The sequence below is a fragment of the Vidua macroura genome, chromosome 8 (genome assembly GCF_024509145.1).
Source record: "Vidua macroura isolate BioBank_ID:100142 chromosome 8, ASM2450914v1, whole genome shotgun sequence".
Taxonomy (NCBI): Eukaryota; Metazoa; Chordata; class Aves; order Passeriformes; family Viduidae; genus Vidua; species Vidua macroura.
Window position 1 is genome coordinate 18660271 of NC_071578.1, and position 13937 is coordinate 18674207.

The 13937-nt window shown below is 41.1% G+C and overlaps 1 protein-coding gene across 5 annotated transcripts in view; it reads left to right on the forward strand.

Annotated features, from left to right (window-relative positions):
- The window catches only part of WASHC2C (WASH complex subunit 2C), a 36543-nt gene extending 23957 nt beyond the window's left edge, over positions 1-12586 (forward strand). For 4 of the 5 annotated variants that reach the window (XM_053984420.1, XM_053984422.1, XM_053984421.1 and 1 more), the window contains 8 exons: positions 634-762; positions 971-1066; positions 3216-3332; positions 4847-4909; positions 5591-5803; positions 7551-8153; positions 8780-8954; positions 12103-12586. In XM_053984420.1, the coding sequence (XP_053840395.1) occupies positions 634-762; positions 971-1066; positions 3216-3332; positions 4847-4909; positions 5591-5803; positions 7551-8153; positions 8780-8954; positions 12103-12239 (1533 nt within the window). In that variant the 3' untranslated portion in view covers positions 12240-12586. The remainder of the gene's footprint in view (positions 1-633; positions 763-970; positions 1067-3215; positions 3333-4846; positions 4910-5590; positions 5804-7550; positions 8154-8779; positions 8955-12102) is intronic. The other variant, XM_053984424.1, reaches the window with a different exon arrangement.
- Positions 12587-13937: the final 1351 nt, after the last annotated feature.

Below are 13937 nucleotides of genomic sequence, written 5' to 3' on the forward strand. Positions count from 1 at the left end.
TGTAACTTCAGTCTTCCCCACAGCAGCAAATTTGAAAGTACAAATTCTTGCCAAAGGCAGTATGTTCTATTCTTCCATGTGAGTGTTTGCTTGCTTTCACAGGAGAAGAACAGGGAGTCTAGCAACAATAATACCTTTACAAGCCTTTTGTTAAAAAAAAAAAAAAATAAATTCTTCTTTGAAAATGTCGTTTAGGAAGATAACCAAGAGATTCTAGATTCGCTTCCTCTCACTACTATGTCCTGCATCCTTAGCTGAAATTTTTGAGGCATAAAAGTCTTACTGGAATGTAAACCTTACTGTACAGTTGTGATAACACACTGAAAACTTTTTGTTTTCCTTTTGAAGGAAGCTTTACAAGTAAGTCGTAGTAGCTGGATCTTAGATCAGCAGACACAGATATTGTGACAAATGTCTTCTCATTAAATTGAACTCTAAATACAAATATTTACATTGTAAGTTTTGCAAATTTGGTCAAAATAAAACATAACCAGCAATTGAAGTTGTATTTTTGTTACCAGTACAGGGCTGTAGTGTAGCCTCAGGGGAATTGTAACCTGCCTTATCGTGAGGCAAATAACTTCCTCACAGAGGGAGTTTCTCACTGTGTGGACCTTTCTCCTCTCCTTCCAGGCTTCTGAGAAAAGTACTCGGCCCAAAAGCACTGGAGTCTTTCAAGACGAAGAGCTTCTCTTCAGTCACAAACTTCAGAAGGACAATGACCCAGATGTTGACCTCTTTGCCAGCCCCAAGAAGTCAATGGTGAGTTCAAAGCCCTCTTCTGAACCTCCTGTTTAAAAACAATCTTTCAAGTGTTCAGTGTAGTGATGTTCCTTGTTTGGACAGATTAGAAGTCCCTGATTTCCAGGGAGAGCCAAATGCTAATGTCAGTTATATTCTGGCATGATGGGCTGAAAGAAATGTGCTTTGGATCTGTGACACATCTTTTCTTTATCTTTTGTTTCTTTAGTCTGCAAACCGTATCCTGAAGCCATCACCTGGAGGAGGGCTTTTTGGGGATGATGATGAGGATGATCTCTTCAGTCCTGCTAAAACAAATGTTCCGGTACCTGTTTCTCTACTGTAAATGGTTTACATAGAAGAGATTGGAAAGAAGTGTAGGGAAGGGATTTTCTCCATCTGTATACCTTCAGGAAATTAAGTGACTTTTCAAATCTTTTTGAGAGATCAGAAATGGTCATTGTGACTCTGAAGACATAGGGAGCAAACAGATGCATTGGGTCTCCCAATGTTATGATGAAAGAATTAGATTCTATTTATTTTTGTGTACACCTGGGACCGGCTTCGGTGTAAGAGAGCACACCTGAGCAGAAATCAGAGTAGTAGTTTGTTTTGTTTAATTGCTTAACTTGCTAATATTACTTCCCTGTGCTTTATGCATAACTGATTAGCCATGCTCTGAGAGTTGTGTAATTCAAGTTTCTGCAGGTTGGTTTGATCTCAGCTAATGGTACAGTGTTAAAATTCTCATGGTCACCCAATTGCTTTTAAAGGACAAGTAGGTGCAGTAATGAACTAGACTGTTACAGGTGGTCTGAGGTCAAAGTCCTAACATACATTTTCAACTACTACTTTTAAATACAGTTATCTTAATTAAACTGAAACTAACTTTTACTTTAGTCTATATTTATATCTATAGCTGGAAGTTAGGCTAGCAAACTGGCAATAGTTCCTGAAAACAGTTTCTTTGAGGACTCTGGACAGAGTGGTCTTAAGTAATTAGTGCTTGGGAGACTATATACAGAACCTGGTTGCTTGAAAACATAAAAACAGCACTGATCCTTAGCTAGCGTTGTGCTTTTATTTTCTCTGCTGTTTTGTTGATGAGGAAATATGCATGCATTTGAAAGTTTATTGAAACTCTCATTAGTAATTGTTAGCACAGACAGCAAAGGTTGAGGTAGACTGGAGGAATGGAAGGCCCCTGGTTTGCAGAGCCACAAGACAATGCCTATTGTAGTCAGTTGACATTGGCAAGAGGCCAGACACTCACCAAAACCCCTCCCTCACTCCCCTCTGCAGCTGGACAGGGAGAGAAAATATAACAAAGTTATATTTTTATATAAATGAGTTGAGATAAGGACTGGGAGAGATCACTCACAAATTTCTGACAGAGGCAAAACAGATTTGAATTAGAGACACTAATTGAATTTATTTCTATCAAAATCAGAGTGGAATAATGAGAAGTAAAATAAGACCTTAAAAACACCTTTCCCCCATCTGTCTCTCCTTCCCAGCTCCACCTCCTCTCCCCTCTGGTGGAGGGAGATGGGAAATGGGGGTTTAGATCAGTTAATCACACCTTGTTTCTGCCACTGCTCAGAGAGGGGAGTCCTTTTCCTGGTCCAGCATGGGGTCCTTCCCACAGGAGACCGTTCCCCATGAACTTCTCTAGCCTAAGTCAATCCCACAGGGTCATTCTTCCATGGGGTGCAGTACTTTGGGCATAGCCTGTGCTGACCTGGGTCCCCCACAGGGTCACAAGTCCTACCAGGAGACCTGCTCCACTGTGGGCTCCTCTCCCATGGTTCTGCAGGTCCCTGCCAGGACCCAGGCCTCCTATGGGTTCCCAGCCTCCTCTCAGGTACACACCTAGTCTGCCTGGGTCTCCTCTACAGGCTGTGAGTGAATTTCTGCACTCGTGTAGATCTCCATGGGCTACAGGGGCACAGCTGCTTCACCATGGTCTCCACCACAGGCTGCAGAGGAATCTCACCTCTGGTGCCTGGAGCACCTTCTCTCCTTCCTTCTGCACTGACCTTGGTGTCTGCTGGGCTGTTCCTCTCCTGTGTTCTCACCCCACTCTTTTCTGCCTGCAATTACAGCTGTAAAATATCTTTTTTTTTTTTTCTTAAATATAACAGAGGGGTTACCACTGTTCCTGATTGACTCAGCCTTGGCCAGCAGCCATCTTTGGAACCACCAGGGATTGGCACTGCTAGACATGGAGAAAGCTTCTACCAGTTTGTCACAAAATTCATTCCTGTAGCTCCTCACCACTGCTACCAAAACCTGGCCATGCAAACCAAATACAACTATGCACAGCAGGATCAAAAGACGTGACCAGTTTTCTGTTCAGTTAAAAGCAAGATTTTAAAAATTTTTGCTTATGTTATTTTGGGGTTTTGTTTTTTGGATCTGCAAACCATGCTTTTTACCCCATTCATGTTGACTTGTTCCCATAATGCTTTCAGAAAATGGCCGAGAAGAAAACTCTTCAGACCACTGTTGGCCCTTCCTCAATGAGCAGTAACCTAGAAAATGCTTTAAGTGCCAAGCAAGATGAGACTCTGAAGGCAGCAACTACAGAGGCAAGTACTTAAATCTTGTGCCTTGAACAGCATGCAAAGAAAAAGGAGATCATCCTGTTTTAAGTGCCTTGGAAAGATGAAAAGTAATGCCTGGATTCACTGGCTGCCAGGCAATGTGTGACCAAAATACTCTGCTTATCAGCAGGTGCACTGTTAGTAGCCAGAAGTTTAAATGTTATTGATGTTTTATTCATTGTACAAACACATTTCACTTTAAAAAGTCAAATGGCAGTGAAGAGCTACACCCTAGGCTGAATTGTACTGAAAATGAGTTGTTTCTTCTTCTCTGAAGTGCCAGTCTGTTGGGGTTAATGTGATCTTTAAAGGAAGCCTTTCTCAGAAAGGAGATCAGGGCATGCAGCGCAAATCTGTGTCAGTTGAGACTCCTATCTTGCAGTTAATCTTGCAGAATCAGGAGTCTCTGGGAGAGATGATCTGGACCAGAGTTCTGGCCTGTGTCTCACCAGAACTGCTTGAGGGCTTTCATGTGTACAAGATTAGCTTTTTGTTGTAGGGAGTGGGAGTTGTTTTTTCTCTCCTGGGCTGAAGAACACAAAGCATGCCTGTAGGGCCAGTAATTAGCATGTCTTCCCTTTTTGTAAAGTGTTCCTTGAAGGTTAGAACCAGGCTCATCTTCCTGGTTTTTGTAGCTACTGACAGCCTGCTATGGGAATGGTTTCAGCCTGTCTGAGGTTAAGCTGAACACCACATGCAATTAAGTAGAGAACAGTCTCCTCAGATACTAGGATTCTTTTGTCATGCTTACTTCAGCCTAGCTGAAGGAGCTCTGACTGCCCAGTCATACCAAGAGCAGTATTACCTAGCTCACAGAACCATGCAGATTACAAACTTGTGGAGAGCAAGCCCTGGGAAGTGCACCTTAGCTGATTTGATTAATTCCTTGAGTCCTACAATTGACCCAAGTCTTGAGACCAAACAGCTGCTCTTGCTCTTTTAGCCTAGTCTTCTTTCTAGCACTACTGGCCTGTTTTTTTCAGAGGAACACTCACTTCTCTGATGCTGTTTTCCTTGAAGTCTGAGTGGAACAATTTTGAAGCTCTCTTGGCTTCCATGTGGGCTTCATTGAAGTCTGTAGCCCTGTTACAGCCAGTTACAAAGAAAAGTTAGATCATTGCCTGGCAATATGGCTTCAGAGGATTTTAGGGAACAGAATAAGCAAGAAGAGAGAAGGTAGCTGTCCTGATTTGATTTGACTAGTGGTGGCAGTGGCCTGGAGAAGCTGGATGTTGTTCAGTTACCGTGGCAAAGTATAATATTGGATAGAAGGACAGGTGAATTGAAATCTGGTAATGAAGATGGGGCCATGGCATGTGGGAAACTGAAACAGAAAATTTAGTGACTATAGCTCTAATGGTAGAATGTGATGATAACAAGGTATCTTCAGAAGAAATTGGTAAGCAATTAGCTGCTTTGTATACATGTATTAAAATGAAAACAATGGTCTGGTTGATAAAAACTTGTCAACTTGTTTAATCCAATGTAATTTTGTGCAGAAATCTACAGGTCCTGTTCCCATTAAAACCAAAGAGCCTTCATCTCGGATTGGAAAGCTACAAGTAATTAACTTTACTGGCACTTTAACTTAAAAAAAAAAAAAAAATCTTCCTTGCCTCACTGATAGCTTTCCCTGAACCAAAATCTTATTGCTTCCTTACCTTATTCTTGCAACATTATTTTTTTTTCAGATGGCATACTTTTGATTGCTTTTTCTGTATTGCATGTTTAATATTATTTCCTCCTTCTGTTTCAGTCCTGACTCTAAGCAGCACTATTTACTCATGTTGGGGGGGCAGAGGGTGGGCTCCTCTTTGATGCTATTGTTCTTAGCACTATTAAGTATGTTTAGAGACTCTTAGAGGGGACTATGGTTATGTTCCTTTTCTGACACAAAATGTCTAATAACTGTCTATATCACAGTACCATTCAAAGTCAGAACCATTGTCTCCTCAGACAGAATATTGAGCTACATAGGTGTTTGGTCTGGCATAACTTGACCCTGCTATTCCTGAAGCTCTTACACAGAATAATAGTATTGACCACGCCAGTTTTAGTGAGACAGAGCTTGTGGGAGACACAGAAGTTCTTAGGTCTGAGAAAAGCCAGGTACTACTTCAAAAGTAGAACTTGAATGCTGAGATACACTAGTTCTTGCTGCTTCTCTGGGGCCATGCCTACTCTGGAGCAGTAGTAATGTGATCTCTTTTTGTGTGTATGTTTTTGTTGTCTCTGTTTTGTAGGCTAACTTAGCTATTAACCCTTCAGCCTTACTACCTGGTGCAATGCCTAAGGTTTCCAGTGTCAAGTCCCCTTTACCAGTGCTGGACACTCCATTACATGAGCCCAAGGAGGTGCAGAACAGCGAAGCCTTCTCTGCTGCAGGAAGCAATGAAGAGCTCGGCGTAAGCTTTGATCAGCCCATGCAAGCAGACACCTTGCACAACGCCAATAAGGTAACCTTGGTATTTAGGATAAGAGGAAGAGGGATTGAAAACACAGTCTGTCCTCGTGCAGGAGTTTGTTTTGGTATGCAAGTTCTGCTAACAGTGTGGTTTATCTGAATCTAAATGGGAGTGTGAAAATCTAATCCCCTCTCACTTCTGTGGATCACTGAAGAGGAAGTCTAGCTTAGCACCTATACTTAGCTCAGTGAGGGGCTTATGCCTATACCTGGTGCCTTTTAAAGTACATGAGTACCTTTTCCAAATACTGGATTTCCCTGTTGGTTGAAGGTGTGTTAGCATAACATCTTGTCCTATCCCAGGAGACACCAACCTAAAAAAATATTAAAAAGACATCTTGCTAGGCTAACTATAAAACAGGTTACAGGCAGCTGCTTTGACAAGCGATCCAGAACACATCACTGCTGTAGGTTGACCTTTACCTCCTCCGTGGATAAAAATGACATGCTGTACTGAACTGTAACTCTCAATTCTTTTTCAAAGAAAACTTTTGTTTTCACAAAGGAAAACAAAAAGAAGTGTTACAGCTTTTGAAGTGGCAAATCTCTGCCTCCCGACTCACTTGTTTTTCACTCACACTTTCTACTTTATGGACTGCAAAAGGCATATTCTAATTAAAGAATAGTGGTTCTTTAAAAAAAATGGAAGTGTCAGCCATGTAGTTAAGATTTCATCTAGGTGCCTATGATTTTGTAAGTCTGTGGGGTTTCCTGAGAGCAACAGTTTAAGATAACTTAAAACCTTTGATTCATTCTTCCTATAAGGCTGATGAGGCTGTTCATGACTAGATGAGTAGCAGAGATGATGTGGCAAGATGCAGCAGCCATCAACAACTGTGGCTGACATGACCCCTTGGTGACAGATGGGTTTGAAGCTTGTACATCAGCCTGGTGTGTTACTATGTAGGCATAGTTGTTTCCAATAGCAGCATGTTCCAAGAGAGAAAGCTCTCTATTGTGAAACTTCTAAATAGATAGGCCTGCAAAGAATAGACTGCCTGTAGCTGCGTATTATCAACCTTGAATGTTCATTTTAGTGTAGTGATGATGCATGTTTTTTACAGAAGTAATCTGAGAAGAAGCATCTTGGTAACTCTACAGTGAATGCTTTTTGTGGCTCAGGTTAGATGCTGTAATTTTGGCATATCATTGCTTCTTCAACCTTTCAAGTTTGAGTGTAAATATATCCAGTCAAATGCACTTTTTTCCAATGGCTGGAACAAAGCAACCTGCCCAGCATTCTGCCTGCCCTTTCAAAGAACAGTGCATGAAGCAATTAACAAAAGGGAAGAAGAGTTGTAGTGATCCATTTCTTACCCATGTAAATACTCCTGTCCATGTGGGATAGGGGAGAGGCTGTAATGGAAATTTAGAGGGGGCTTCCTTAAAAGCGGCAAGTAACTGCGATAGGTTATACATAAAATGAAATTGCGTGGAAAATATAATTAGTCATGGCTTGAACTGCACTGCAAAAGCCCCTAGATTAGCAAGATAACAGGCTGACTAAGGAATTACCTAAAGCCAAGGGGCTGGATTGGCTTGCTGACCTGTTGTGACTCTATTTGTGAGTGCTATTGCTTTTGTACACCAGTTCCACCACTGTGGAATGACTAAGGGCAGCAAATCAGAAATCCTGGGTTATATTTCTAAATCTTTCTTCAAACTACTCCAAGCTTGAATGTCCTGTGGGCCTTTTTCCCTGTGTATGACTCTGCTTTGCTTTTTCTCCTTCCTTACAGACCAGGATCAGGGTTCCAGGGAAGCGCAGACCCCCTAGCAGAATGGCGCGCCGTCTGGCTGCCCAAGAGGCTGAAGTGAGTGAGGAGATGGATGCTACTAAAGAGTCACAATTCTCTCTACCAAAACAAATGTCAGCAGTAGTGAACATAAAGGAGCCTCTTGCTGTTGAAGCAGAGTCCAAGGAAAATGGCTTTCGCTCTAGCTTGTCACTACCAGCTCACAGCAGTGTTTTGTCTGCTGGGACAAACAAACTCCTTCCTCCAGAATCCACAGAAAACGGGGATGATCTGTTTGAGTCTGAAGACCTTTTTGCAAGCAGCTCAACATCCAGACCAGCTGCACAATCAAAGTTGAAGGAGGGAATGCCAGACAGTATGGCTAACAAACCTGTAAAAGGCAGGGAGAAAAAGCCTGATCTGGGTGATCAGGATAGCAATGATCTCTTCCAGCCTGTACAACAAAAGTCTTCAACAAAAAGCAGCCCTATACCTTTTTTGGAGGAAGAGGAAGATTCTCTCTTCACCTCTCAAAAAACTGGAAAAAAAGAGTTAAAATCTGCTGTCCGCCAAGCAGTTGACCCTACTGCCCAAGATATCTTCGAGGTAATTGCTGAACCTGCCACGTTGTTTTGTTCCCCAGCTCCATATGTAGACCCCTCTAATTTAGGCTTACTGGAGGCTGCTGAATAGGATGGGGTGTGCAGGATAAGGGAGCGAAGTAAACTCTCAATCCTGCTTCACTGCTGGGATATAGAAACTCTTTGGTTGTTCAGCCCCTAACTAGCAGCAGTAGTTTAAAAGATGGAGCCTTAACACAGAGCAGGCATGCACTGAATGTGCTGTGACAACTTTACCTTTTTCAGAATAAGAAGGTATTTGGTTCTTATTTGTTAACTGTCTGTTCAATTCCCAGCAACTAAATAACACTTTTTTAAAAAGGAATAAAATTGGTGGGTTGGGCACTTGATACAGGCCTCTGTGTGCTGTATTTGACCTGTATACAATCCACTACTAAGGCACTTCTGCCAAGTCCCCCATGAGGAAAAGGGTCTTAAACTTCTTGCTAGTAAGGTTGGCAAAGACCTCTCAGATCGCTGAGTTCAACCTTTGTCCGATAAGCCCAGGAAACCCAAGTCTTCTTAACATCTCAGCTGCTGTGTACAGTTAATTTGACTATTCTCTTGAAGCGTGTTCTGGATTGATGAGATCTTTCTATATTTTTCTCCAAGGACGATATATTTGCTACTGAGGCAATTAAGCCAGTGACCAAAACGAAAGAGAAAATGCCAGAGACAAACCTGTTTGATGATAACATTGATATTTTTGCGGATCTAACTGCAAAACCAAAAGAAAAGAAGACCAAAAAGAAGGTGGAACAAAAATCCATATTTGACGATGATATGGGTAAGTGCATGTATTAGCAAAATCTTGCTACTTGTCTTGTAATATTGTCCTGAGTTGCATTCATCTAAGATGTTTAGGAATCCTCTGCTTTCTTTTACTTTTCAACTTCTCTGAAATCTCTGGTCATCTTTGGATTTTAACCTTGGATGAGAACTTTCTAGATTTGTAGAACTAGCATGGCATTAAAGTGGTTTAGGAGAGAGTATAAAATTGTTCTGAGAAGAAGTTTAATTCCTGTAGGGAATTACTTCAGACAAGTTTCTAAGAGACTCATCTCATGTTGTTATGGCTCCAAGACAGATTCCGTATTTCAATTTGCACAGCTTTATGTATGGTACTTTCAGGTAAGTCACTGATATGAACAAACTAGCATCTCTGTCCATCCCACCTGCACTATTGTGTTAACTGCCTTGAAGCCCAGAAGCTTTTGTTTACATTCATGTATTCAGGAGAATTTAGAGATATTACAGCTGAAACCAAATGTTTGCTATGTAAAATTTGTTGAAAAAACAGCAAGTAGTAATGTGAAATGATGCACCAAGCATGCTCCTTTCTTCTCCATCAGCAGAGATGCTGAAAGTAATGTGATTCTCAGCTGTGTCTGTTCTCAGGCTCTTCATGTTCATAGCTCTTTGAGATTGAATGCATTTCTTTTCTAAGACAAAATTTTTTCTCTAGCTTTGCTTCTTGTAAGTCTTCATTCCCTCTGACTTACTCTAATTGAACCTGACTTATGGCTGTTCTACTAGGACTGCTGCTACATACTCTAGCCTGATGGCTGAAGTCTGTAAATGTGCTAGAAAACTTGCTGGAGAATGAGCATCTTGAGATTTCAAAATCTTCTTGATAGATATAAAAAATAAGACTTACAGGTTTATTAGGAAGATATTTGAAATATATATTAGATGATTTTTTTTTTAAATCTTGTTTTAGTAATTTACATTTTTTCATGTAGTCTATAGTAAGTGAAAGAATTTGCGAAGCAGTTACCCCTTCCAAATATTCAACAGAAAAATCTGAACTGAATGTTGAAAAAACCAGTTGTAGAGTGCCACTTGAAAATGAGCCACAACAGAATCTGTTGTTTGTACTTCCACTTTTGACATCATCTCTGGTGCTAGAGCTTTGTGTTTGATGTCACAGCTGATCTTGATGCCTATTGCACCTAAAGCACCCGCATCTGCTAGACTTCATCTTCCTGTAGAGTGGTGACTGTTCAGTGGTACAGCCACAGGTATGCAGCTCCTTAGGGCCCATGGAGCTCCAGAACACCAAAAGGAGCTCCAGAACACCAACAGGAGAGCAGGGAGATGTTCCGCAGTAGAGTTGTGGAACTGGCACTTGCCTACGTTTCACATTAAGGGCTGGTTTAAGTGATCGTGGCAGCACTTTTACAGAGCTGTATGTTGTTGTCTTAGGAGAACCCTTCTGCTGCAAATGAAACAGTAAATTTCAGCTGCAGTTTGAGGGGTGTGAAGGCTGTAGGCTGTTTTCTTTTGTGCTACCATACCTTTCAGTCACTAGAGTCCTCAATCACCTTATAGCTGATGTCACCTCTGCCTGTCTTCAAAATGGTGACTGATCTTTCTTGCACTCTGATAAATACTGTTTTCCCTGTTGTGTTCTTTAAGCCTCTTTGTAAAAAATGGGAGTGATACCTCTACTGCTCATGGCAGTCACTGTACTTCCCCTCTTCTGTAAAGCTAATCCATGTGATAGCTTCTTGCTTTGGAGTGATGCCAATAGGGGATTACTCTATTTTGCTGCCTTTCTAAACTGCTCTTGTGCTGAAATGTGGTCCTGGATTATTCCTGTGTAATCCCTATGACAGTACCAGTCACATGCTGAATTTGAAATAGTAAGAGACAGGGAAACACATTTTGATAGACCACATTGTGCTTGGCCTCTGCTCAAGGTTAGGCTACATGCTGAAGATTGAAATACTAGTTTTTACACTCTGGACTAGTAATTCACAGAATATTCTGAGTTAGAAGGGACCCACAAAGATCATCAAGTCCAACTCTTACATGAATGGTCCATATGGGGATCAAACCCACAACCTTGGTGTTATTAGAGCCATGCTCTGACCAGCTAGACTAAGTGGCTATATTAACCTCTATATAATACCCATGTTTTCTTAATAGGGATTCAAAACCAATTTTGTGCTATTTACCCTGGCCTTGTGAATCACTAGTGACCCTCCTATCTAAGTCTTGTAATTTTTTGGTTTTATACTCCAACTGCATAATCTGAATATCCTAAATTTCTTAGTTTAGAGTACGAGATACACTATTGTGTACACTCAGGAAACCTCATGGCAACCCCTCAGCATGTGTATGGTAGCAGCTTCATCTCTTTCATGAGCATAGTCCTCCTAAACACAAGCAGTTCTAGACACAGCAAGAACTGCAGGACTGTGAGCTCTGCAGCTGACACAGGCTATCCGTATTGGATATTTTAATTTCTATGTATTGTTGTCCTCTGCCTTAATGGCAGTGTGATATTTTTCCACTTTGTGATCCTAGTTATTCACAACAGATATGCTTGTATTGAGGCAGGTGGTGGGAGACCTTGATTCTAGACTGTAGACAGATTTCTTGAGTATTCATCAGGATGGTGGTTATAGCTGTCTGCCTCCTTGCATCTTAGCAATGGTCTGTTCTCAGGGGATTTATAATATTCTTACTGTGCTGTAGATTAGAGTCATGGTTAGTGAGTATCACCACAGTAGTTGCTAGAAACTACCATCTTTTCCTCTTCTGATTAGCAACAAGCTCACAGCTCTTGGATCTCTCAGGTTCCTCAGACACTAATGTTCTGTATAAGAGGGATGTTATCTGGGACTTGCATGATAGAATTTATTGTGGAGCTTTAATTTATTAGTACTTAAAAAATGCTTATGAGAGCCTGAACATGTTAGAAAATACAAGTACTATGCTGTCTACTAAGAAGAAAAAAAAAAATCTTAACAGCTAACAGCTCCCACATATGTCCTTACAAATGCATCCAGAATTGCAAGTAGCAGGAAAGCATTTGTTTATCACAGAATGTCCTTGGCAGTCACTGCTGTGTGATGGAGTCTCTTGTGTACAATGTTGCTTCTGTTTAGTAGTTCTCATTAAAATCTAATTTTTGTTCCCCTCTTTAGATGATATCTTCTCTAGCAGCCAAGTCAAGATACCTACTCCTAAAACCAGATCTTCCCAAGCAGCCTCAGAACCAAAATCTGAAAGCAAGATCCTGAGCACATTTGATGACCCGCTGAATGCCTTTGGAGGCCAGTAGTCAAGGGGATGTGTTGCAGAGAAGCAGCCTTCCTTAGCCCTGTCCAGTACTAATAGTCTGGATTCTCTAATTCAGTAGAACTGGAATGAGATGGACATGGATATTTAAATGAGATTACCCATTTAAAATGGTTAGTATTCTCTTGTGCTAGTCTAACTCTGCTAAATTATATATTTTTTAAAAAATACAGTAACCTCCTGCTATCATGTTTCCATGGTGTCGAGATGAATACAGCCTGTGCAATACCTGCAGTGAAGTAATCTATTATATAAAGTATAGTTTGTTTTATTGAACAGATCTATAGATAAAATAATTGATAAATAGTAAATGGAGTCTGTTAAACTTGATCTGTCTGCATATCTTACTTTCCTCTTTACCTCTTGCTTAGAACATGTGCATCATGACTTGAAAGCTACCAAAACCACTACCATGCCTTGTCTGGGTCTGCTGCCACCTACTGAGCTAATGGGAGGGTAAGGCTGGGTTCAGTAACGGGTACAGCTTCTCTTACAGAATGAAGCAGTTAGGAAATCTCAGAGCAGGACCTGACACCAGCTCTAATGGGGTATTTCATATAGGCAGCTAATGTGGGCTATAAAAATAACAACAGCTAATGCTTCTCTGCCAGGAAAAGTGTGTTACTAATGAGCACTGAGTGGTCCATGAAGACAATAGAAACCTAACAGTGTCTTCTTTTCAAGTTGTAGGCCATTAAATGAGATTTTTTCACCTGCATGGAGCTGCCAATGTTTTGCAAATAACAGTTTTCACAAAGTCCATCTGTACAGAGCATGCTTGGTCTCTTCCAGGCTGACAAGCCTATGCACATATTTTATGGAAAGACTCTCTTGTGCCTAAAGGCTTGCTGTCTGCTTTCCCTTCTCCTCCGTAACACAGTGTAAGCTGTATACAGGAGGTTGCTACTCTGGAATCCCTGTAACTGTGGAATGTATTTGGTCTAACTTTGCTTCCTGTATTTTCTAGAGTCCCTCCTGAAACAGATGCCATTAAGCATACTTGATACCCAGTGGTAGACACTTGCTCTCCTGCATGCATACAAGCAGAGCAAATGCATAAATGCAGGGGGATCAAATGTTTATTTTATTATATAAGCGACTGCTTGCAATTCTGACTAGATTCACTGCTTTTGTGATAGTGACTACGTTATCTCGGACTCTTAACACTGTTCTGCTCCAAATTTAAAGCATGTGCTCAGAGGACTTCTTTGAGATCAACTCCCACTTGCACTGAAGCCCTCATTCTGAGACATCTGCTTCAGTCTCTTGTTTCTCAAGCTGAATTTCCTTTATCAGGCACAGTAAATACTACAGCTGAAATATCTAGTACTAATGAGGGTAAAGCAGAAGGAAAGGTTGGAAGGATAAAGGAGAAACATGATGTATTGATTTGCACCATAGGTGGGCCTGGCAATGATTCATGTTAAGTGGGGGGAAGCTGAGAGTAGCAGCTTGAAAAAGAGTGTGGGGGCTATTTGCAAATGGGTGTCTGCAGTGAAAGCACTTGAACTTTATTTATAGGCATTACATCTGCTGCATATGCCTGATACGTGATTTGGACTGCTTCTTTACTCCTTTCTTCTGTGCATAAACGGGCTTCAAAGATAAGATGATGAAGAAAAAGATGGTGAATTCTTCTGTTTCTTATCTGCATCTTTCTTCTTGGCCCTTCACATTAATA